We start from the raw sequence: 26,590 nt of genomic DNA, 5'->3' as shown, positions 1-26,590 counted from the left end.
ATGTTTCTATGTAGAACTTGTGATTCTAAATAGAACCGCTGCCTTTACTAAAATCTGAAGAACGATCTTTTTAAAGAGTGTATATAGAACTTGTGGTTCTAAATAGAACCATTGCCTTTACTAAAGAACCCATTTAGAGCCATCTTTTTACAATGTGTAGCCTGTATGTCATTCTGTATAGTAGTGAAAAGAAACTAGGGTAATCTCCCTTTATGTGCACAGACGCTATTAAAAGTATCGATATCGGGACGCAGCCTCTGTATCGGATCGAATCGGTGGTATCGTCCAACCCATCCCTGCCGACAACCGCCACCTTTAGCGCACAGAGCTGGAATGTTTTGAATTAGCTCAATTCAGCCACTCCGGCTTCCGTAGCCGTCGACCGAGAAACGATGGCCGGCTGGTTGTGGCTCCGCTGCCTGTTCGGGCCCAGCCTGCATCGGATTCACCGTCCACCTCAGCAGCCCCGACCCGAAGGAAGAGCAGGGAGGCGGGTATGGACACTTCTCCTCTCTAACAGCTCCCGAAACGGCTGAAAACTGGCTTTCAATTCGTGCGAGCAGCACCGGAAGTGCAGGATTTTGTGTTGACAGTGAAGGGGATAGCTAGCTAGCGTTAGCCAGCAGGCTAATGCCAGTTATAAATGAATGTAAATAAATTGGAAACGTGTTTAATTAGGTGTTGTTTTAGCTCTTAAATAGAAAAAGGGTGTCTCTAACTTGTCTCAGTGTGACGAGGCTGAAATGTTCGAATTTTTCCGTTCCACCTTAAATGGTGCAGCAGTTGTGACAATTTAAGGTGGAACGGGAAAATTCGTACAAGAAGCCAGCGAATAGGAAGCTGCGTCTCAGTGTGAACTTCAAGGTTGTGCTGTATTACAGTAAGATAGCTTAAGTATACAGCTGGAAGCTCAGATACTGAGTCTGTTATCAAGATAATCGAAACGAGCTACTTAGCTTATTTAATATCTGGTTTAATTAATTAAAATAAAAAATGTTCCTGTTCATTCTCAGGGTTGGGATTACCTGCCAAGAAGTTTGGAAAGGCACACGGACAACATCCTCGGTTGGGTAAGTTTGGGGTAGGGCTGCTCGATTATGGCAAAAAATCATAATCATGATTGTTTTGGTCGATGTTAAGATTAGGGTTATTCAGCACGATTACTCACCGACTTTGGAAACATCACGCGTTTGTTTAAATGAAAAAAGTAAAATATATATATATATATATATATATATATATATATATATATATATATATATATATATAAATAAATATATAAAGTAAATAATATAAAATAATAAATGAAAATAAACAGGATTAAAATGAATAAGATCAACCGCTGTAGTCCCACTCCTGACAACTACTAAACATATCGCTGCTGTCGGAAGAAAACCTTGTATCGTTAGTCAGTTTTTGACATAATTTGAAAATGTCTCTTTGAAATTTACATTGTATGTAAATTTCATAATAAATGGACCAAAGGAAACGGCCCAAATCTCCTTCAAAAAAATTCTGGTTCCATTGACTTACATTAAAAGTAAAGTAGGTTTTTTCCATCTACTGTAAAGTTACCATTTTGGAGATACAAGGTTTTCCTCCCGATAAAAGCTCAGAACATTTTTTAATGACTGCTGTGCCTGAGCTCTAACAAAATAAGCCCCAGAAATAAAAAAATGAAAAAAAATAAAAACAGCTGTTTGAGGATGGGTGTGTATAGAATATGCCCCACCCGCTGTAATCTCTTAAATTACTTTATAGCACTGCTGTATCCACCATGCATGTGTGCCGGTTGTGCCATGTGGGCTTGTTTTTCACTCCATTTATAAACGACACACGATCCGGTGCGTGCTTCTTTTGCCGCTCAAAAGCTCCAGCTGAGTTGCATCATATCAGAACACAGGAAATCCCTGGCAAATATTGGTAAAATCTCAATTTCTGTGACTTTTCTAGTGACATTTTTATTTTAATCGTTGACAGTTTACAATTATGCAACAATTTACTTATGAGCCGATATAAAAACGCTGCTGACACTCCGTCTAAATGAGGTTTTCCGTCCTTCCCGCCAAGTAAAATGCAGCGAGATTGGGCAGGTACATGGAGCACACTCTATAATCGGATAAGCCCCGCCTCCCTCTGCCCACTTTACTCTGGCCCTTTCCTTCCACTTTACTATGATAGGACAAGCCCCGCCCACTTTCTTGACTAATATGATGTAAGATATTAAACATTTAAGTCATGATATACCTTCCTGTTGCATAAGAAACCACGTCTTCACTGTCTGAAGTGAGACTATAGAAATATAACCATTCAGGTTTCATACATTTAAGACCTGTTATTCATGTGTTTGCATTGAGAGTCATATGTCTGTCCTAAGAGTGACCAAAGTCCTGTTTTGTTTTTTCTCTGCAGGCCTCAGCGCTGTGGTCCCTGTCCTATTACAGCTCACCTCTCATTCTCTGCTATCTGTATAGAAAAGGTAAACACACAACTAAATAAAGGGTTTAGCCAGAAATATAACGTATAAAGGTCCCTCTTTACTGCAGATGTACACACTTAAAAATAATGGTTCTTTAGTAAAGAAAATGGTTTTATGTAGAACCATAAACCCTCAAAGAACCCTTTGCATTAGGGGTGGGGGGAAAAATCGATTCTTAGATGCATAGCGATGCAGACGTGAAAGATTCTGAATCCGTTCACGAATGTCAAAAATCAATTTTCTAAATATTTAATTTATAACGTGATGTTGACGGAACGCAAAAGGTGGAACTTGGAAGTGCGGAAGTGCAACGCCCGGACAGTCTGCGGCGGCACATAACAAAGACACAGTTGGAAGAGTGAGAAATCCGACCGGCTCCCTCTGCATTAAAGCCAGGTTAGGTCAGGAGTCACAACACAAATGATAAGAAGAGACATTTTGTCCTTTCAACAAAAATCAAACCACTTTGGGAGCCGCAACATTTAATGTCCAGTACGTGTCAGTATGTGCTGATGTCCTAGTATAGGACAAAAATATAAAAAGAAAACTCAGATTTTCTTCGCTCTGCTTTAAGCTTTAGCCGCTTTCCTCCCATCTCCGCCTGGACACTTTTCCTCAAAAGTAGAACAGTTTCTTGTAAAAGGTCTCTCAACGTTTGACCATTTTATGAGGCTGAAGTTGCTTCTTATTCTCCAGCTTCTTGTTCGAATTTTCCCGTTCCACCTTAAATTCTGACAGAGGCGCTGAATGTAAATGTAGCACCATTTAAGGTGGAACAGGAAAATTCGAAAGAGAAGCGACTTCATCTTCGTAACTTTTTAGTGTGTGACAGTCTCTCGTTGCAGATTTAACTTACCAGGAAACCAACTGTGCTGCTTATAAATACGAGTAAGTCCATTTGTCTCCAAATGTTCGTCTGTCTCTTTGCCTTTTTGTTCAGTACTAGCCAGACAAGTCTGCGTTGCTGTATGACCTGCAGTCTGCACGTCAGTTCTCAGTCGTTGAGAACCAGGGCTTTCGCGCTATGCTGCACACGTCCCATCTCAAAGATACTTTACTGACACAGCGACCCCCCCACTCTTTACAACGAGACCAAAACCGAAGTTATAAAATCACTAAAGAAAACGGGTCGAAAAGCTGTAACGTGCTGTGTGGACATCCATCACCACAGGATCTTATTTCACTGTAACTGCGCATTTTATCACAGATGAGTGGCAGCAGCATCTTGTGCTCCAATTAAGAGCACTGAATGAGAGCCTTCTAGTTCACTTGCCACATCACTTCCATTTGTTTTATTAATGACAGATATTGGAAGTAAATTCATTATGGATCATTACAGATACTTTGCTTTAAAAGTACCAGGTCGTCACACAGTGAGAGAATAGAAATCCTGTATAGAAAAAAAAAGATGCATCGATAATCGTTTTATAATCGCATCACAGCCTCTGAATCGTAATTGAATCGTGAGGTGCCTAGAGATTCCCACTCCTACTTGGCATAATAAAAAGGTTCTTTGCAATGTGAAATGTTCTATATAGTGCCAAAAAGGGTTCTTCTGTTGTAACAAGCTTGACATCGAAACAATAGAAGAACCATTTTTTGGTGCTAATATAGGACGCTTTTTAAAAAGGTTCTATATAGAACCATCTACAGCACGTTCTCCATCAATCTGAAGAGCCATTTCTGAGGCAGATCTGTTCTGGCATCGCCGCTCTCGCCATGTGTTTATCACAGAAACTCGTCATGATAATGATAAAAAAATTACGATTTATCGTGCAGCCCTGCTAGCGTCTATGACACACTGTTATCTGTAAAGGGACAAATGTCCAAGTTTGGTGGACATTAGTTTCTATTACTTGTCAGCTACAATAGCATCGTAGCTCCAGTGCAGAACTAGTGAAACCAACTATAGACACCAAATATGTCTCTGCTGACAAAAAGTACAATTTTTGGCCAGACTATCTTTAACCCAGGTTCCAGATCCAGTTCTCGGGACCTCCCAGATCGTCCACAGCGACGAGGATGTGGACATGAATAATAGATGATGGTTTTCTTTCACTACACGAAGTGCTTACGGTATAATGGTTGTCTCATTGAGTCTAATCATATCAAATGAGTCATGTGTTAATAATACTGTTACACCATCGGCCTGTTCCATCTGTTTGCTTAATCTCTTTAACGCGCTTCGTCTGTGTAATAGCCCGCATCACATGTAGCTCTTTGTCAGGTGGCTTCGTACAGATGGGCTCCGCTGTGGAACCGAATCCTCTGTTCCGGTTAGATGACTAGTTTAGGAACCGACTGAAAAAGGTTATATATATATATATATATATATATATATATATATGATATAATGCTGCTGTTGAAGAAACATAGAATATCGCTGAGTAACTGCAGGAGCTGCGCAGCTGCTGAGTCGCTGTGAATGAAAGGTAATTAAATGTGATTTACGGTGTCGTATTAGCTTCTTTAGCCTGGCAGAACAAAAGCATTTGTACTGTAGACTTAAAAATGATGGGTTCTGTAGTAAAGTAAATGGTTCTATGTAGAACCATGAACACTCAAAAAGACGTCTCTGTGTTTAAAGGGTTCTTTGCATCATCAAAGAGCCCTTTAAGCATGCAAATGGTTCTTTGAGTAATCAGGATTCTATGCAGAACCATTGTCTTTACTAAGGAATCTTTGAAGAAACCTTTTTTAAGAGTGTATAGAATCATACACACGTTCTCCATCAATTTGAAGAACCATTACACACAATCTTAGAAAAGATGGTTCTTCAAGGGTTCATTAGTAAAGCTATGGTTCTGTTTATAACCATTAGTTCTGTATAGAACCATATAATGCTTAAAGGGTTCTTTGCGTTGTGAAATGGTTCTTGAGATGGAGAATGTGTTGTATAGAACCTTTTTGAAAATGGTTCTATATAGCACCAAAAAGGTTCTACACAGAACCATATACAACACATTCTCCATCTGAAGAACCATTTCACAATGCAAGGAACGCTTTAAGCATGAAATGGTTCTATACATGCATAAAGGGTTCTTTCTGTTGTGAAATGGTTCTTGAGATGGAGAATGTGTTGTATGCAGTTCTGTATAGAGCCTTTTTGAAAATGGTTCTATGTGGCGCCAACAAAGGGTTCTTCTAATGTTACAAGCTTGACATCACAACAATAGAAGGACTTTTTTTGGTGCTACATAGAACCATTTCATATATACAAGACATTCTCCATCACTTTGAAGAACCATTTCACCATGCAAAGAACCAATTAAGCATAAAATGATTCTATACATAACTCATGGTTCTAAATAGAACCATTCCCTTTACTTTCCATCTTTTTTTTAAGCATGTAGAACCATTTCATGCTGTGTTGTATATGGTTCTATGTAGAACTTTTTTGAAAATGGTTCTGGGTTCTGCTATTGTTAAGATGTCAGGCTTGCAATAGAAGAACGCTTTTTGGTGCTATACAGCACCCTTTTCAGCAAGGTTCTATATAGAACCACCGATAGCACATTCCTCATCAATCTGAAGAGCCGTTTCACGATGCAGAGAACCCTTTAATCTTAATCTTTCTTTGATTGTTCACGGTCAATATAGAACGATTTCCTTCACTAAAGAACCCTTGAAGAACCTTCTTTTTTAAGAGTGTACTCCAACACTTTGGTGCTGTAACTGTTTGCATTGGTTAGTTAGTAGATTGTCTACTTATGTATTAGTCGTTTTGCTCTCTCAGTTCAATCAAACAAGCTAAGAAATCTTGTGAAATGAAGTGGATTCTGTGGATTCTAGTCTTTCATACCACATTTTAGCTTGTAAGCAAAATGAGAGATATTATATTATGATTTGAATTGGATTCAAAGTCATTGTTATGCACACAGTTTTGTTTTGAAGAAAGAAAAATAGTTTTTTGGCATTTTTTTGCCACTTTCGTCATTTTTTCACTTTGGAACAAAGGTCAGAAATACAGACTCTAGAATGTAAACTGAATGTACACTGATCAGGCGTAACATTCTGACCACCTCCTTGTTTCTACACTCATTGTCCATTTTATCAGCTCCACTTACTATATAGGTGCACTTTGTAGTTCTACAGTTACAGACTGTAGTCCATCTGTTTCTCTGCATACTTTGTTAGCCCCCTTTTACCCTGTTCTTCAGTGGTCAGGACCCCCATGGACCCTCACAGAGCAGGTACTATTTGGGTGTTGGATCATTCTCAGCACTGCAGTAACACTGACGTGGTGGTGGTGTGTTAGTGTGTGTTGCGCTGGTCTGAGTGGTGGACTGACAAGGTAGGAGTGTCTAATAGAGTGGACAGTGAGTGGACACAGTGTTTAAAAACTCCAGCAGCACTGCTGTGTCTGATCCACTCGTACCAGCACAACACACACTAACACACCACCACGTCAGTGTTACTGCAGTGCTGAGAATGATCCAACACCCAAATAGTACCTGCTCTGTGAGGGTCCATGGGGGTCCTGACCACTGAAGAACAGGGTAAAAGGGGGCTAACAAAGTATGCAGAGAAACAGATGGACTACAGTCTGTAACTGTAGAACTACAAAGTGCACCTATACAGTAAGTGGAGCTGATAAAATGGACAATGAGCGCAGAAACAAGGAGGTGGTCATAATACAGTGATGTAAACAACTATGCAGTTATTAACTTACATTTTATTGCTATCTAAGAAAACAGGTGTCTCTAAAATAGTAGCTTTACAGGAGAAGGCAAAGAACATTCTTAACTTTTAATGTAAGTCAGTATGAAGTCGTTTTTGGAGCATTTCTGTTGGTCCATTCATCATGAAATGTTCCCACAATGTGGGCAGCTGCTGTGCTCAAATGATGTTAAGAATGAAAGTAATACATGCTTCTCAGCCAATCACATCGCGAGGTTGGAACTGTGGAACGTTGTTAGCAGTAACTTTCTCTGATGAAATATTGACCTGCTGTGTTTCAGGCTATATCTGCAGCAGCAAGTTAGTTCCGGTCACTCAGTATGTCGGCACAGTGCTGGTGTGTTTGCTGGGAGTAGCCTGTCTAAGAGGTGAGCTGATTGATTTATACAGTATCATAACTCTTCACAACATTTTCTGTTTGATTCCAGGTTGACAATAAGCAATATGATATCATTGTCACGATACATGTTTTAGCATATTTTTTTAGTATCGTTAGTGCTTCTGAAAGCATATAATAACTGCATAAACTGCACAGTGATTGTTGGCTGATTAGACCTCAATACATTATGCCGTCGTATTATTTTATTAATTTTTTTTTACTGATAGTTCAGTTTTTCCTTCTGTTTCTTCTTGATTAGGTTGTTTTACAAACACTAAATCTCAAACAATCATTATAGTCAACTTTCCAGAGCCTTTTTTAAATGTGGCTGATGTGCTGGTGCATTTTGTTGCTTATACCTTGTTTGCGAAACCTCAGAAAAGTGAAATATGATATTTTGTACAATAAAAATGCCTTCAAGTCTAATGATGATACAGTGCTTTAGTGCTCTGTCATAATACGATTTGATAAGGTAGTAAGGAATAGGTATTTTTAAGCAAACGTTATCAAGGGTGGAAAAAGTACAGAGAAATTGTGCTGAAAAATATGCATCAAAATTTTATTCAATAAAAGTTGAGGCACGGAGGTAAAATGTATCTACATTTAAACATACTTAAATACAGTCGTATGCAAAGGTTTGAACTGTTACTGGTAAGAACTCACTTAAATATGATTGTGCACCATTTCTATGTATGTGTTGAGTTTAACATATTGGAAAAAATACATAAAATATAAAATATCCCATAACTTTTGCTCAGGCCACATTTAAGGTTAAAAAAAAATTCCCAGCACATTAAATTCAGCAAATAAACAGTAATTGTGTATTAAAATGTGCAAAACTGTGTTCTCTGTCGAAGATATGTTAACTTATTTTCATAAATCAGCAAAACATGGAATTTGACCAAGAGTGCCCTAACGTTTGCATACGACTGTATATAAAAGTAAAAAGAAAAAACAGATTTTTAGAACATATTAATACATAGATTTTTGTTGAGGAAATAGTTTACTATTAATCCTGAAAGATAAGTTAGCATAGTTGTGGCAAATTTGATTTAAATTTTACACTGAAATAAATTGGATTTTATGTTTTGATAAAAAATAATTAATGAAAACACAAATCAAATGATTGGCAGGAGAAACATCTCCAGGTCTTTGAGGTTTGCAACAAATACTAAGGTATGACAATGTAATCGAGTAAAAGTATAAGTACTGATATTTCAATAAAAATTTAGTAATATAGTATTAATATAGTAATAATTATGATAAAATACAGATCATCCAGAGTTTGCCACCCTGGACATTCGCTGTCCTGAAAAATCTGTGGTGTAGTTTGGACCTGGTCAGTAGAATAACCTGCAGTCTTATTTGACTGCGTGTGTTGGTAGGCTGGGGTCGCTGGAGAAACCCTGAGTATCTTCAGTTCATCAGCATTCTGGAGGAGACCAGGAGGAACCACACGCCCAGCAACAAGGTGAGTCCTCGGCAACGTCATAGCAGCATCTCCACTGAGACCAACTCAGAGCACTGACGTAATTAATTGTGGCGCTTTTTGTTCTCCGCCCCCTTCAGAAAAAACTCGCCAGCTATGACTTTGACTTCTCACACTGGCCGGCAGATTTCAGTTGGAAAGAAGTCAGCAATCCGTAAGTGTGTGTGTGTGTGTGTGTGTGTGTGTGTGTGTGTGTGTGTGTGTGTGTGTGTGTCCTTTAACAGTCGTGTACAGAAGTGTGGGCATCTCTAGACAAATGACATGCACTGTATATTGTTAAAGCCACTTTTCCACGGTACCGACTCGACTCGCTTTTGGTACCAGCCACTTTGTGTTCCACTGCAGGTATAGCGCCTCCTCAATGCTGGTCGTCATAGCGACGCCAAATGAAACTGCCAAGACGTGAGGAAGACAAATTTTGTTCAGAATAGTCTGATGGCAGCAACACAAAAGACTGTTGAAGAAAAAAAACTGGAGAGTTTTGGGAAAAAACTACATCAGAGTTCAGACGATTCTGGTCGCTCAAAAAAGGCGATGCAAGAGGCTACGCTAGCCTGCTAGCATCTCATATATGCATAACACTAGCATATGTGTTTAGTGATTCTCTCCGACCAATCAGTACGTCTGTAGCGCTTTTACCTCACCCTTTGGTATGGGCTCAGCTCGCTTGGAACCTCGATGGAGGCACTGGGCACCAGGTGCCAACTTTTGCCAAATGGAAAACCAAGAAAGGCGAGTCGAGACGGTACCATGCAGTGGAATTGGAATTGGGAGTGTTCAAACTTTTACAGCTCTATAATCTGTCTGTCTGTCTGTGTTGCTGATTGACATGGATACTTTAATCATTTTTGACATCCAGATTAGGCCTCGACTGATATTTGGTAGGCTGATGTTATCAGGCCGATATTGGCGACCTTATATTTTATTAGCATTTGAAAACATTAGCGACTTTTTTTTTTTGTTGTGGCAGCGCCAGGATTCAAACTCGCAATCTCCCAGCGAAAGGACAAAAGAAACAGATGTTCCACTGCAGAACCCAATATTAATGGTCCATATTAATGTAACAGAAATACAGGCTGAACTGATGAATCTGAGCACAAAACTCTATCATAGCTAAAATAACACAAACATACAAAATGCATCCATAATAGAACTTTTGAGAAGTAAGAGGTAATAAACAGAAATCAAAACTGTAAAGAATTCTGGGTAGCTGCACCTCCAGACTATATAAGACTGTGTTTCTGCAGTTTATTTAGGTGTATATATAAACAGATATATTCAAAGAGAAAAACATTAGAAGCATTGATGATTAAAAAAATTGATATAGAAGGTTTAAGATTTATCATTGTATTGTAAGAGGTGGGCCATACCTGATGGTTGAGCTGATCTATAAAACAGTGATGAGAACAACTTGCTCTGTAAAATCTTCCATATACAGCTTTGTTTGGAGGTAATTTCTCTTGGTGTCTGGTGGACTATAAGCTACTCCTCACATTCTCTACTGCTCTGTACTCTTAGTCAAAAACTTACAATGGATCAAACACAATTTATTTAATTCTTTAATTAATTATTTTTTTATCCCGGACCACACATGCCTTATTCAGATTCCCCATTTAAAGAAACGATACTAAGTTTTAAAGGGGAACTCCACCGATTTTGCAAAATGGCTTAATCATTCAATGGTCTAGATGTAAACAAAATCATTCAGAGTGGTTTGGTGTGAAATGTGCCCTTCTAGAGAAATTTACCGAGTCAGAGTTGGTCACCATTATAGGACTACCTGTTTACTATAGTACTCACCTGTTTACGGGGTAGGACAGCGAGGTGAAGCTGTGGTCTGTCACGGTTCCTCTGTTGAATAATGTTTCTCACAGTAAGCTCTGAGTTTTGCTGACACCGTGTGACGCAACACCGCCAACCGAAACAGCACAAAAGGCGTGCGGGGTGGAGAGGTACATGCAGGGCGTTGCAAGGAAAAATAGTACCCAAAAACATTATCAGCATGACATATAAAACCTTATAAGACACATGTAAGTTCACTGGTCATTTTGTATTGCAAATAAAATTGTGATTTTGTAGTGTACACATACGGACGTCTGGTTCCTAGTACCAATGGTGAACAAATTTGACTGTAAATTTCTCTAGAAGGTCGCATTTCACACCAAAGCACTCTGAATGATTTTGTTTACATCTAAACGCTTGAATGATTATTTTGCAAATTCGGTGGAGTTCCCCTTTAAGTTTAAACATTTGTATATTTGGATAACCATTCCTACTCATTGTTGCTGACGGACTGTTGCTGTGTTAACAGGAAGTTGTCTAAGGGGGGCGTCTCGCTGCTGAAGCCGGAGCCCAAACACAGAGGGGCCACAGACAGTCTGCTGAATTCAGTACGAACACTACCGTGCCACATCATTAGGTAACACAAACGTACAAACACTACTACCACGTTCCCTTAAGAAGTAAAACGAGAGAGATTGTGTTATTGTGATAACACTGGATCCACTGGACTGGACACATTCCTCTTCAGAATCTGACCAAACAGGCTGCAGGAATATAATTTCTGTTTTTGATCGTGCTGAAGAGAAATTAAGCAGCAGTTAGCTGCAGCATAAACTGAGTCATTAATACAGATATTGTGAAAAAAACAAGATGTAATCACAAATAACTGCAGTTTCAGAGAAAGATATTATTTATAGATACTTATAAATGGTGTGTGTGTGTGTGTGTGTGTGTGTGTGTGTGTGTGTGTGTGTGTGTGTGTGTATAGCTATCTTATAGCTCACTCGTTTGGCCGGAGGATGCTGTACCCAGGCTCTGTTGGCCTGCTGCAGAAGGCCATGAGACCCATGCTGCAACAGGGACAAGCCAGACTTATTGAGGAGGTAAATATAAAAAGACACCATCCATCTGCACCTCAGTGGTCAGGACCCCCACAGAGCAGGTATTATTTGGGTGGTGGGTCATTCTCAACATAGCAGTGACACTGACGTGGTGGTGGTGTGTTAGTGTGTGTTGCGCTGGTCTGAGTGGATCAGACACAGCAGTGCTGCTGGAGTTTTTGAACACCTCAGTGTCACTGCTGGACTGAGAATAGTCCACCAACCAGAAATATCCAGCCAACAGCGTCCTGTGGGCAGCGTCCTGAACAGATGAACTGCTGTCTCTGACTTTACATCTACAAGGTGGACTGACAAGGCAGGAGTGTCTAATAGAGTGGACAGTGAGTGGACACAGTGTTTAAAAACTCCAGCAGCACTGCTGTGTCTGATCCACTCAGACCAGTGGATGCGCCACCCAAATAATACCTGGGGGTCCTGTGGGGGTCCTGACCACTGAAGAACAGGGTAACAAAGTATGCAGAGAAGCTGATGGACTGATGTACCTGTGTATAATATGTCCTATATATGTTATATATACATACTTATGTGTAATAAAGATGTCATATATACGATATATATAACGATATCTTATTTGTTATAAATGTAATTACCTATATGTAACATGTCCCTTATGTACTATATATATATATGTAATACAAATGTTCTAAACCTCTAAAACTCCAGTCTTAACCTCAGTAACCAAAATGAGATGCTTTTGCTCTTTCAGTTTTAAAAAATGAAAGTTTTTGTAAAAAGCTCAGGAGTGTTTTCCTGGTTCTGTAGATTAGAACAGATTTTTCTCTGGATTTACTACAAAGTCAGGACAGTTTAAACTTGTTGTGTTCAGGTAAAATGAGTGTTTGTTTCTCTGTGCTCGCTGCAGTACGAAGGACAGCGGAACAAGCTGATATCGTGTGATGGAAATGAGATCGACACTATGTTTGTGGACCGGAGGGGAGAAAGAGTACCAAACGGCAAAACTCTGGTAAGAACCTTGGGGAGAGAAAACCTGTGTTTCTGGTGCTGCACGGTTTGGATTTATCCAGCATATATCAGCATAGAAACTGAAGTTTGATACTCTGTTCTTCTCTATATGATGAAATATAATGTCAGAGCTCCAAAGTCAGAGGTGTGAGCTGAACCAACAAAACAGAATTGAACGTTAAAACAAAGCAAAGGACTAAAATGTAACTGAATGATTTCTTTACTCACTTTATATACTTCTGCACTTTGTATGATTACATACTTATGTACTCAGGAAAGGACAAATCCATGTAAATGAGTCATGAGAACTGCCCACCTCTGGATGTATACTTCTAAATACGTTGTGTTACAGGTGATCTGCTGTGAGGGGAATGCAGGCTTCTACGAGGTGGGCTGCATGAACACTCCACTGGACGGTAAGTCTGGTCAGGATTTAAAGCAGTTGTTTGGCCCAAAGGCAAATTTTCACAGTTTTCCCTTTAACCCAGAATGTGTCTGATCAGCCAAGACTTGTTTGGTACCTGAAGCTACCAGGTGTTATGTAGCAGCTAACAAGTAATGAAATGGTCAGAATGTAACTGCTGCACCATTTAAGGTGGAATGGGAAAATTAGCTAGCTAGCTACTGAGACATCAACACACTACTAGCTATTTTCTGTACTTGTTATGAAGAAAAGGACCATAATACACTGAAAGGACATTAAACTAAGATAATACAGTGGTTATCGTAATTTTTAATGGGGAAAATTCTCACATTTGTGGGTTTCTTTGGTCACTTGTTCAGCCATTTTGCCGTTTTTAATTTCTTTTTTTCTCATAACTCTGTCTGGACTGTATCTGAAAAACCTCCGTTTGGAGGGTCACGTAGCCCTAACACTTCTCCCTACCTCGCCATCTCAACAACAATCGGGACACCTTACCCCTAGACATGAATGTGCAACACAGAGGGTAAGGGCTCAGTGGTAGGGGCGAGGGGTGAAATGGGATTGGGCCTTAATTAGCCTTGCACCTCCAGTGTAAAAGCAAAGAAGTGACTTCAGACACCAAACATGTCTTGTCTGATGGACTACATGTGGAGTAAGAGGGGGAAACTGATAGCTGAGCTCACCTGAACCCTAAATGATATTAATTTCATGAAAAGCCTCATAAAACAGCTCATGATTTGCCTCTTTGCGCCTCTCTGTCCAGGTGGATACTCAGTTTTGGGCTGGAATCATCCAGGCTTTGCGGGCAGTACGGTAAGCTGGCCTCTGTCAGATGAACACAGTGCTGCTGTGGCTGTGCTTTAACACTCTGCTATGTGGAAACTCAGGTTTCACCGCTTACCTGATGCTTATCTCAGGGTCAGAGAGCCTGACTCGGTGCATCTGTCATCGTAGACCGAAGCACCGTCTCAGGTTGACCCTAAGACACTAACCCCATTACTCTGTAATGACCCTAATGAGTCGTCATCTGTCATTTGCCCTTTAAGTAGCAGCAGTCTGACAGCGCAGCAGTGTCTCTCTTTAAAGCCGTCTGTCTTCACGTCTTTGTCCCTCTCTTGCTCAGGGCGTGCCGTTCCCTCAGAACGAGGCCAACGCCATGGACGTGGTGATTCAGTTCGCTGTGCACAAGCTGGGCTTCCAGTTAAACGACATTGTTGTGTACGCCTGGTCAATAGGGGGCTTCACAGGTAGATTATTGACCAGTTACTCTAATGTACAGTGCAGTTATACTTCGTTTAATTCAATCGTTGAATTGTTAATCTTTAGCATAATTTATTTTTAATATCATGTCTTTTCATGGGTCTTTATTTGTGCATATCATGTATCACACATTAGAGCTGAGTGTAAAAGATGCTACATAAACTATTATTGTTGTTTGTTATATGATCATTTTATAATAATTTTGTATTGTTATTATGGCGATTATATAATGATATAATTATTAATGCAACATAAACATTATTTTTATTATTATTATTGAAATTGATTATATAATTAAATGCTAGTAATAGTAGTTAATAATAATGACCTGCTATTAGTATTATTTAGTATTTAGTTTGAGTATTATATTCATATACTTATATTTGAAAATATTTATATTTACATAACATTTCTAAGAATTAAATAGAATTATATATGTATAATTAGCACCATCAGTATTTTAGCATGTTAGTATTATATTATAATAATGACACAATGATTATAATTGCAGCAACATTATTATTGAAACTGAATATCTATTCAGACTTAAAAATAGTAGTAATAATAATAATAATAATAATTGTAATTACAAAACTCATTATATGCTTAATGTTTGCTCTGTTGTTATCGTATGTATTTATTGCACCTTTCCGTCTCTGCTTCAGCTAGCTGGGCGGTGATGTCGTACCCTGAGATCCGCGCGCTGGTTCTGGACGCCTCGTTTGATGACCTCTTGCCTCTGGCCCTGAAGGTCATGCCGGAGAGTTGGAGTGAGTGTCCCTCCCGTCCTTCATTTCTTCTCACAACTGATAATAAAAAGCACTTACAGCTGTTGTGATGGCCTCTGCTGTCAGAAGGTGCCTGATAGTTGTGCACTGTGTGTGTCTGTGTGCTGAAACAGGGCCGCTGGTGACCCACACAGTCCGGCAGTACATGAACTTGAACAATGCAGAGCAGCTTTGCAAGTAAGACCCAGCACATCAAACACTCATTTAACACATTAGAGATCTGCTCGGATGATATGCTTGGGCTGAGCACTGCACCCACATGACTGAGCTGACCGTTTTCCAGGTACCAGGGACCAGTGCTGTTGATCAGAAGAACCAAAGACGAAATCATCACAACCACGTGAGTCCTTATGAACGCAGAACAGCCCGATCTTTACCGTGTTTGGGTTTATTTGTCAGCTGAACTGAGTGTGGTTTTGCTGTTGCTCTGATTCAGGGGACCAGAAGACATCATGTCCAACAGAGGCAATGATCTGCTGCTCAGGCTGCTCCAGCACAGGTGGGCCTGCACTGCATTCACTTCTTTCAGCACGTCACACACTTCCCTCCGACCGTGTTGAGTTGTTGAGTAATCTCAAGTAGACTGTCTTATGTGGTTTCTGATACTGTATGGCACTCTATGATCTTTAAACCTCGCTTAAGTGTAACTTGGCTAAAAGCAGTAGTAGCAGCCGTGTCCTCCACTCACAGCAGACAGTTGTGCTACACAGTCCTCAGAGCTGTAGCGCCACGAACCTTCAAAAAATGTAATGAGGGGTTTGTGATCCTACGACTCACCTGCAAAAATGATTACAATTGGAGGCTAAACGAAACAACAGCCATCAGTCTGTTGCCTCACAGCAAGAAGGGCCTGGGTTCGATTCCCCGGCCGGGCAGCCAGAGTCCTTTCTCATGTTCTCCCCATGTCTGTGTCGGTTTCCTGCCACAGTCCAAAGACATGCAGTCAGGCCAATTGGATGTACTAAATTGCCCCTAGGTGTGTCTGTGTGTCTACCCTGGTGGCCTGTCCAGGGTGTTTCCAAACTAACAAACTAAGTGAGCACGAACAGCTTAAATAACTCAAACTCAACGAAATGGTGTTTTAGACAAACTGCACCTCTGAATGCTGCTTGCAGCTACTCTTACATTAATCAGTATGTTTTTGTGGGTATGAAGCTGATGTATTGTTGGCCGTGTGCCACGTGCATGGAACATCGTGAACCCGTTCAGTTCTGCCCGTCACGCTGCGTCGTGTTCACACATATTTTTACTTTGCGAAGTTTTCCATTTTAACTTTTTGTTTCGCTCTGTCGCACAGTTTTTTCTCAGCACGCAGGGTTGCCAGATTCGCAGCTTCCCTGACAAACCCAGCTAATTTTAAAGTAAAGCACAGGTCAAAATTCTACAGTGGCGTGGAACGTCTTTGTTTAGACTACTTTCTAAATATGCTACTATTTTAATAAATATGTTGTGCTTTTACACTGTTTCAGACGTTTACATATGGACACATTTCGGGTCATTTTAAGGCTCGCACACGCTGCTGTGTTTGTGCTGCTGAGCAGAGCAGCAAGACAGTTCTAGATATACTTTAACCAAGGATAAACAGTCAGATGTCACTTTGCTCAAAAAAGTATAATTCGTAAAAGAGCGCTGTACATTTGTTTACCCTGGACAGCATTCTGACTTGTGATTGGTCCGTCATTTCAAGCCCGGTGAACCAGGAAACTGTTAAGCACGACAAAGCAGAACGAATAAGCTGGTAAAACCCATCCAACGGGCGCAGAGTAAACATCACAACAAGCCTGGAATAGTGAGATATATTTGTTAGATATAGGAAACAAACACACATTTTCTAAGCCGCTTATCCCTCTGGGTGGTGGGGGTTGCTGGAGCCTATCCCAGCGCTCATTGGGCGAAAGACAGGAAACACCCTGGACAAGTTGCCAGTCCATCACAGGGCAGTAAAGCAAACAGAACTGAGGATGAGTGAAGAGGTGAAAACAAACACGAGGAGAGGCTGCAGGAGAGAACAACTAAAAACTGCTTCCATACTGAAGAAGCTACTAGTGTGTGTTAGTATTTACACAATAAAGAATACTTTCCAGTTGTCTGCTATATTAATAATGATACTACTAATAATAATACTAATAACAGTGGCAAAAGTAGCAAGAATAATAGTACTGGTGATAATGATAATTATTTTTGCAGTGTTCTGTTATTATTATTAGTGTTACTATTATAATTTTTCACTTGATATTGTGGTATCATAAAGTTATCGTATAACTGTCTGTTCACTGATGTTAAACACACCAGTGGCCTCGACATTAAAGCCCAGTGCCATTTCTTCTTTTTACCCCTACCCCTTGTTTTCGAGTGTCACCCTAACCCCTTGGAATGGAGTTACGAGGTGTAGTGGTTGAAATCTTCCTCTATGAAATGGGTCCTCAAATAAAGAGCATTACTTCATTAACAGCTACCAGCGCTGCTCTGTAGGCGACCCTGCCAGTCTGCAGTGACAGCAGAGGAGGGTAAAGTTCAGCTCCTCACTGCTGGGCTTTAGTTACATTTAGGGCATCATACGCCTTCAAAGAGGGGGGCAATTATTTATTATCACCCACCCCTAATTCTTCAGTGATATGAAGCTGAAGTCAGATATTCGCCAGCTTCAATCATACATACAATCATAATACACTGAAATGACATTAAACTAAGATAATACAGTGGTTATCGTGATTTTTTTTTAACAGAAAATTCTCACATTTGTAGGTTTCTTTGGTCTCTTGTTCAGCCATCTTGCCGGTTTTTCTTTCTTTCTCATATCACTCTGTTTGGAGTCTCTGAAAAACCTCCATTTGGAGGGCCATGTAGCCCTAACACTTCGCCCCACCCCTCTATCTCAACAAAAATCAGGACACCCTACCCCTAGATGTGAACTCGCAAAACAGAGGGCTAAGGGCTGAGTGGTAGGGGCGAGTGGTGAAATGGGACTGGGCCTAAGACAGTGATGCCGTGTTTAAAACTGTAAACGTTGTTTGTAAAGTGAACAGGGTCGTTGTGAATAATAGTTACTTGCTTTTTCATTCCGACTCATTAACGATTCCAGAGAGAAGCATTTCGCCACAACAAACTGCACAACTTGCAACCTTTTTTTTCGGAGTAAGAATGAAATGCTACTCTTTTTGTTCTCGAGGCTGCAATCGCACCTTTGTTAACTCTCTAGTAAGCGGTAATGTCAAAACATTCCTAGTGAGCGCGAGAAACACAAGATAACGTCACCAACAAATCGACTATTAAATTAGTTGCCAACTAATTTGGTCATCGATTTTAGTCGACTGAGTTGATTAATCGTTGCACCCCTAGTCTACTGTATTAGCTAAATAAAGTAATAAATAGGCAGAAATATGTTGTGATATGATGTAACTGAATAGTCTGTTTCAAGTGGCGGACCTTTTCAGACTAGGAAGAGCTTCAAATGTGGATGTTTTGTAGTGCTGATAGAGGTAAGTTAGGCTAAGAGAGACTGTTGTACAGCTCAGTGTGTGCGTCTTCATTCACAGCGCAGTATCACAGCTGTGGCGGCTTTTATGAAAAAACACTCAAATGTCATCAATCAGCTGATGTCATATCAGCCGCAGTGCTCAAACAGCACTTGCATCATTTTTTCTTTCATTTTTTAAAAATTATTTAGGTTTTTAAAGGAAATTGTGCTTTGCCATATTCAGAATTACCCCCATCCCACAGCTGAGAGCTACTAATCCCTGAACATGCACTACTTTTGTTTTTTTTTTTTTAGGTCAGTCTAACACACTCACTTTCTCCCTGTGTGTCCCAGATATCCTAAGGTAATGACAGAGGACAGTCTCCGGGCGGTCAGACAGTGGCTGGCAGCAGGGTCGCAGGTGGAGGAAGGTGGGTGTTCACTCCTGGCACATCTGCTCCTCCTGTTTATGTCTCGTGGTAATGAGGTGGTTGTCAGAGGAGTGAATTATGGTCTCTCTCCTGCTCTTCTCCTGTAGAGTCTGTGTACATTGGGTATGAGGTTGATGACGACTGGTGCCTGTCTGTGCTTCAGTCCTATCAGACCGACCGAGAAACGCCGTTCCCCTGGAGCGTCGGTAAGCACACCGATCAGCACTTACACATACGGTCGTTCTACGTGAAAATAACATCCTCTACAGAGAACACGCTTAAATATGAGCATCTCCAAAAGGAGTAAGAGAAGCTCAGTTAAAGGTGCAGTTTGTAAAATTTAGGGGGATCTATTAGGAGATATAGAATATCGTATACAAAGCAGTGGTTTTTAAGTGTATAATCACACGGAACTAAGAATCGTATCTTCGTTAGCTCAGAACGAACCCTTCGTATCTACATAGGGGCCACCATGTTTCTACAGTAGCCCAGAACAGACCAAACACGGCTCTAGAAGGCGCCTTTCGCGTTGAAGTGGTAGCTTGAATTTGCTGGCGCTGTAGCGCCGGTTGGAAGTCACTGAAAGAAGAACAATCAGTGGTCACTGCTGGTGCTGGCTGACCATTTTATGTTGTGAGAAGTTTGAGAACCCAAGTTTTTGACCAATGAAGGATCATACTTATTATTTAGCACAAGAGAAAGCAGAAGAGGGCGAATCCTCGTCGTCAAAGAAGAGAAAACAGGAAGAAGCAAGATGAATTTGGGACAGGCGACGGCAGAAAAGTTTTAGGTTCTACTACATACATGGAAAGGGAGGGGTGAGGGAACGGTATGCAGTTGGTTGCAATCTGCAACCTCACCACTAGATGCCAGTAAATCTTACACACTGCAGCTTTAAATGATTGTTCACCATTTTGTTTTGTTTTTAAAACATTTTTTGTACATATTGACATTTTGCTGTGATGATACTGAAAACAGAAACTCTCAATATTGGTCTATCTCTAATCTATGCAGCACTGTTTCTTCTAATCAGCATCTGCTAAAGACATAAAACACAGTAAGCAGTGAAGCAGCAGCTGTCAAGACAAGGTCGTTACTCCACTTATGCTGAAGAAATGCTGAATTGGTATTATATTGTTGTGCATCATTAGGTGAGGACATGACGGCGGAGGGCAGACGGCAGCTCGCTCTTTTCCTGGTAAGAGAAAAAGTCATTTCTGCTAGATTAAACTGTTTTACACTGCCTACATTCTCAGTACTAATAAATAAGGTTGCAGTGCTGTACACCTCACAGTGCTTTCAGTCCCCTCAGTTGCTTGTCTGCGTCAGCAGTGAACTGTTATAATAAGTGCTAGAGTAGCGTTCATTTAAATGCTTCAAGGAAGTTTGTTCCACTATCTTGATGTCAGGACTCGCCTCAAACAGTGTCGTTGTTCAGTGACCTTATATAGACTTGCTTATTAAGATTAGATTAAGTGACTCTTATTAGTCCCACATTAGTCACCTCTGCATTTAACCCATCCGTGCAGTGAAACACCTCATACACACACTAGGGGGCAGTGAGCACACTTGCCCAGAGTGGTGGGCAGCCCTATTGCAGCGCCCGGGGAGCAGTTGGGGGTTGATGTGTTGCTCAAGGGCACTTCAGTCACGATCCTGTTGGATTGAACCAGCAACCTTCCAGTCACACACATGTGATTATGTGGTTTCTGACACTGTATGACCATCACTTCAAAGGGGAATTCCATCATTTTTCTGAATTTTTTGTATAATTCAGTGGTTGAGATGTAAACAAAGTCGTTCAGAGTGACTTGACCTGAAATGGTTCTTTGTAGAGAAACTTACAGACTCTGGCTTCTTTACTCTGCTGGTGCTGATATGAACCAAAGGTTGTGATGTTTACAATGCAAATATAGCCATTTACTCTCCAACTCCACCAGTGAACCTCTGTGTCTTCTGAGTTTTTTAGTGACGTTGATGATGGTGAAATAATGGTCAATCTGAAAAAAATAGTTTTCTGTCTGGACTCTTCTGCCCCTTCATGTGTCCCTCCAACATGAATGCGTTAAAATAAATTGATTAAAATATGTTTTAGTCACAAAACTATTGTAAAACAGTGTCTCAGATATCAGGCTGTGTATTCATAACCATTTCATTTAATAACTTTCTATTGGGAGCTTTTAAACAATTCTGTTTCTCTAGAATGGAGCATTTCACACCAAACCACTTGTTACTTTGATTATACAGAAATTTTGAAATTAATTTGATAAATTCATCTTTAAATATACCTCCAGATCAAAAGTAAATGGGTAAGTTTCTCTAGAGCGGAGCATTTCACACCAAACCGCTCGATGATTTAGTTGACGTTAACTTTTTTTTAATCGATGGAGTTCCTTTTAAGTAGGTCAGGAGAACACGGACACCAAAATTTGAGTTGTGAAGCAACACCAAAAGCCTTCTTTTATACAAGGTGAATTGGCACAGCTTGATTTAAAAATCTAATTCAGAGCTCAAACCCTGTCCTGTTGGCCGTATCGTCAAGTGCGATGCCCAGTGATGCCACAGCCATCCGTGGCTGGGAATCCAAGAGAGCGTTCCTGTCTTCTCTCTGGGTGGATAGGATTTTCCTCCCTCCACCGTCACTCAGAGTGATGAGGTTGGAAGTGAAGCCTGCTGAAAGGAGGGCTGGTGACCACTGCCTATAAACATGTTAGTTAGCTTACAGTTGGCCTATGTAGTCAGTCTTATAACAAAAAAGCTTAAAAGCTTCAAGCTACCAACTTGATGGTTACTTAAACTATGCGTATCAACTCCAAGCTAGCCTTGGTCAGGCCATACATGTTTGTTAACTTGGGCTATTAATACGTAACATTATACGTTAGCCTGCGTTTTCTACTCATAGCCTAAAGCCCTGGTTATATAAAACAGCCGAAAGAATTGGCCCAAATTCCCATCCTTAATATCTGTATCTGTATCTCATCCTTAATGAGCTGTTCAGTCACGCTGAGTTAGCAGCAGTTTGAACAGCTGGGATAGATCTAACTAGTGTGTCTGTAAAGGTGATGACTAAAATGAAAAGAAGAACCGGGTCTTTAAAGAATTAGTGCTGAAACAGTCCAGATCATCTCACTTTTTCCTGTTTCTTCCAGGCCCGAAAGTACATGAGGAATTTTGAGACGACACATTGCACTCCGCTCCCCATCTCCGAGTTCCACATGCCCTGGAAGCTTTAGAGAGTGGAAGAAAGGGATGGAAAGAGAGATGAAGACCTCAGAGGAAATTTGGTGTCAGAAGTTCTGGTTGTTGAGATCGTGTTTTGTTGGTTGTCTGCATGGTCCGGTAGTTTTTTTTTTCTTTTTTTAATTTAAATTCAGGATATTTTTTTTTAAAATGATCTGCCTCGGGAAAACTTCTGTTGCAGTTGACCGCTGTTTTTTAAGGTTATTGAAGATGAAGACAGTGAAGGTTGGTGCTGCTTGAGATTCAAGCTGCCTTAGCTTTTGTTCTGAAGGGACTCAGCCAATCCCTTTTTCTCTCAGTCCATTTTTTTTTTGTCCTCCGTTTTGTGAGCACTCTTATGAACCTGATTCATACCATAAAATAATGCCCTGAATGTTATTGTATTAAACATGCATAATAAAGCTGTGAGACCTTGTGGTTGGTTAATGTAAACAGTGAAAATGGTCAGATTTTAAGACTCGTTGCTGCTTCTGATAAAAGACCCTCATTAAAGCGAAACAGGTTCTTTCGTGTTCCAATTGAAAATGATCAAACAGCACTTCAGTGCTTTGTAGCTTCAAGTGGTCTTCAATCTTTTTTTCTCCTTTGGAAAAATCCTCAGATATGGAGATGGTTAGTAGGTTGGCTTATCATTACACCTGGAAACTGAATGATTTGTGGGGTCTAGAATTCGAGGATGATAACATGCATACGAAAGGAAAAATGGACCAGAGATTGAGCCTTGAGGAACACCACATTGATTATATTAGTAATTAAGCAATCTAAGGATTATTTTGATGAGTAGAGTGTTATAAACAATGACACTGGACTTGATAAATGACAAACCATGTGTAGCCTTTCAAAGATTCCTAAATGGAAAAAGATCAACTAGGAAGCCTTTAAAAAAAAACAATTACATGAATGAATAAATAAATAAATATAAATGGGAGAGTTGATCAGGATCGGTTTCTTAACCGAGGTTGAGAGCAGTAGATTTTAAAACATGCATTATCATCATGCAAATTGCAAACTAATTGTTGATTAATTGTGAAGGTCAATTTTAATCATTTTAAAACAGAGTAATTGTGACAGTGATTTTGATTACATGATTTATTTATTAGGCTACCTAATCAACAGTTGTTATGGTTATTCAGCATAAGAGAAAATGCAAAAACTGCAAAGGTGGTCTCAGATCAGCGTGAAGGCAAAGATGTGCCGGTTTGACCAGTACTGTATTCATTACAGTCGAACTGGTCAGTGCATTTCTGTCCCTACACCCCAGAGCTAAAAGAGGTTGAGCAATATTCTTCAAACTCCCTAAAGCAGGGCTCAATATATCAGCAGCTGATTTATCGCTTAATGAAAAACAAGAAAATGATTATAGTCCCATACTGAACAATTAGCTTCAACAAATAAAGACTTGATTCGTTTAAAAACTTATCGTTCATAAGAATGAGACGGCTAATATTAGAAACTACCATCTTTAGACATTTTACTCTCACCACATGCCATACAGTGTGAACCTGTTTTAAAATATGACAAAAATATCAGTTTTTGGTATCGGCCTCAACAAGACAACAACCGTCAATCATCACTATCGGCTTAGAAATGACCAACTGCTGCATCCCTCCCCCCCAAACCCAAGAAGGACAGCTGAACAGGATACAAGCTAATTTTAGTATTTAATTAATGTTCCCCATAAAGATAGTTTAAGCAGCAAGGATGCACATCGTTCAAACATTCAGGGCGCTAAACCATCAGTGTGTAAAAATCTAACAAAGGACGAGGCGAGTGAGGGGAGGATCTGTTACATCATTCTTCTGAAGTTCTCTATGGCTTCCTTCACCTTCTGCAGCTCCGTCTGACTCTGCCTCAACTGCACAGAGAGAGAGAGAGAGAGAGAATAAAATACATCAACACTCCACAGAACATCAGTGGTAATGCAGTATCCTCATGGCTAATATACATATTGGGCATACATATTATACTGTTTGTTAACTGTTACTGGCCTTTGCAGCACTGATACCGTAGAAGGCTGTAATATGCAAACAGGCCTTCTAACCAAGGTTTGAAAGTTACCAGGCAGTCCATAAAAAGTGAAGTTGGTCAACAATCTTCCCTCATGATAAAGTTTAAATTGGAATATACTGCAAAGTGTATTGCAGTATGTATCTCTTAGGGATTTTAATGATTAACCAACCGATGTTTGACCGATGTTTTTGGTTAAAAAGTTAATTTCCCATGATCCTATGAAAAGAGGACATATGCTTTTCTGGTTTTTCGTTGCGGCTCCACAGCTGAATTAGATTTGTAGGTAAAAATAAAATAATCCTCCTTTACAGTAAAATAAAGCTCTGCTGATCGTTCAACACAGTTTAACAATAAATGGTCTGAAACGATGGAGTTAATATACATCTACTAATTCACGCTTTAACCCAGAAGATTGGCGCACAGACTGCTGGTCACCATAGCAACGCAGACAACACCTCACCTAGTTAGTCGCTAACAAAACGGCAGAGAGAAAGATTTAGGACAAACACTGATTATTTGGAGACGAATGGACTTAACTGTGTTTATAATCACTCCAGCTGGTTTCCTGATACGTTTAATCTGCAACGAGAAACTGTCAAACACTAAAAAGTCGCAAAGCTGAAGTCAGTTTCTTATTTGCCAGCTTCATGTTTTAAGTTTTCCTGTTCCACCTTAAATGGTGCAGCAGTTACATTCTGGAGCCTCAGGCACCATTTAAGGTGGAACAGCAAAATTTGGACAAGAAGCTGGCGAATGAGAAGCGACTTCAGCCTCGTAAAAAGTCCAACGTTTACAAGAAACTGTGGAGATGTAAGAAAAGTGACTATAGCTGAGCCAAAGCTTAAAGCAGAGTTTTGTTTATATTATATTTTTAGTCTATACTAGCACATCAGCACATACTGAAACATTTACAGCCAAAATGGTTAAATGGACATAAAATGGCTCCCAAGGCGGTTTGATTTTTGTTGAAAGGACAAAATGGCTCTTCTTAACATTCAGGTTGCCGACCCCTGCTTTAGTGTGTTACGTCTGCAAAGTTTTTTATAACATCATGCTGCTTCTGTTAAGTGCAGCTTTAAGCCAATGGTCACTAACCCTGCTCCTGGACATCTACCTTCCTGCAGACTTCAGCCCCAACCCTAATTGATCCCACCTGATCCATCTAATTATCGCCTTCAGAAGTCCTTCACTAGCTGAATGAGGTGTGGTAGATCTGGGCTGGAAGTGAAACCTGCAGGGAGGTCGATCTCCAGGAGGAGGGTGACCACTGGCTTAGGCTAGAGCCTATAAATGTGTTTATCAGCTAACGGTTAGTCTATGCGGTCAGTCCCAAGATAAAAAAGCTTAAAAACTGAGCTACCAACTTCACTATTACTTAAACTATGCGTATGAACTCCAAGCTAGCCTTGGTCAGGCCATACATGTTTGTTAACTTGGGCTATTAATACGTGGTAACATTATACGTTAGCCTATAAAACAGTGCTGTGTTCAATGTTTTCATGAGTCTGTGATTTTGTTGTCGGTCAACAATTAATCATTGACTAATAACGACCGAAAGAATTGGCCCGAATTCCCATCCTTAATATCTGTATAACAACACTACTAGTGTTTTGTACTGTACAGTTATAATCCATGCACACTAAAATTTATGCCTGCCATATTTTATCACCTATACAGTTGGTATCATGCTACTGCTATAACTAGATGAGTGTAGACAGATAATGTTTCCTCTCTCCTCACCTTCTCAGCATCCAGTTCCTGCACCTTTGCTGGAACTTTCTCTCTGTAATCACTCTTCTTCATCTTCTCCTCCAGTTTCTCCATCTGTTTCTCCAGCTCGCCCTGCTTCGTCGTCAGTTTGCCCACTTCCTTATCTAAATCAATCAAGCCCTGGTGCAGAGAATAAAACAACACAGAACAGCTCAGAATAAACACCGATAAGCACACATGGGACACGTGAGGTCTAACACTGGTGTCTCATTTGATACCTGAGGAGAAAACGGAGATTGTTCATTTTCACACTTTTCCGTCGCGCTATGAAAACCATTGCAGGCACTTGAGAGACCAGGCTTTGTACGGCCCATATC

At 40.2% G+C, this 26,590-nt stretch overlaps 2 protein-coding genes across 2 annotated transcripts in view; one reads left to right on the top strand and one right to left on the bottom strand.

The window, feature by feature from the left end:
- The first annotated feature begins 355 nt into the window (after positions 1–355).
- abhd16a (abhydrolase domain containing 16A, phospholipase) lies at positions 356–22,925 on the top strand. The gene is made up of 20 exons (XM_036594792.1): positions 356–494; positions 1,014–1,070; positions 2,413–2,479; positions 7,441–7,527; positions 8,924–9,009; positions 9,108–9,181; positions 11,339–11,446; positions 11,798–11,912; positions 12,793–12,894; positions 13,246–13,309; positions 14,081–14,130; positions 14,441–14,564; positions 15,243–15,347; positions 15,479–15,542; positions 15,649–15,705; positions 15,802–15,864; positions 19,177–19,253; positions 19,361–19,459; positions 20,405–20,451; positions 22,403–22,925. Exons 1-20 carry the CDS (start codon positions 393–395, stop codon positions 22,484–22,486), a joined length of 1,632 nt encoding a protein of 543 aa, XP_036450685.1. The 5' UTR covers positions 356–392; the 3' UTR covers positions 22,487–22,925.
- A 642-nt stretch (positions 22,926–23,567) lies between these two features.
- vars1 (valyl-tRNA synthetase 1) overlaps positions 23,568–26,590 on the bottom strand; it is a 33,474-nt gene continuing 30,451 nt past the window's right edge. The window contains exons 30-31 of the mRNA XM_036594778.1: positions 26,244–26,393; positions 23,568–24,348 (exon numbers count right to left, since the gene is read on the bottom strand). Of these exons, the coding sequence (XP_036450671.1) occupies positions 24,280–24,348; positions 26,244–26,393 (219 nt within the window). The 3' untranslated portion in view covers positions 23,568–24,279. The remainder of the gene's footprint in view (positions 24,349–26,243; positions 26,394–26,590) is intronic.

Source organism: Colossoma macropomum, unplaced genomic scaffold (assembly GCF_904425465.1).
Source record: "Colossoma macropomum unplaced genomic scaffold, Colossoma_macropomum, whole genome shotgun sequence".
NCBI classification, from domain to species: Eukaryota; Metazoa; Chordata; class Actinopteri; order Characiformes; family Serrasalmidae; genus Colossoma; species Colossoma macropomum.
This window is presented reverse-complemented; position numbering and strand designations above follow the sequence as displayed.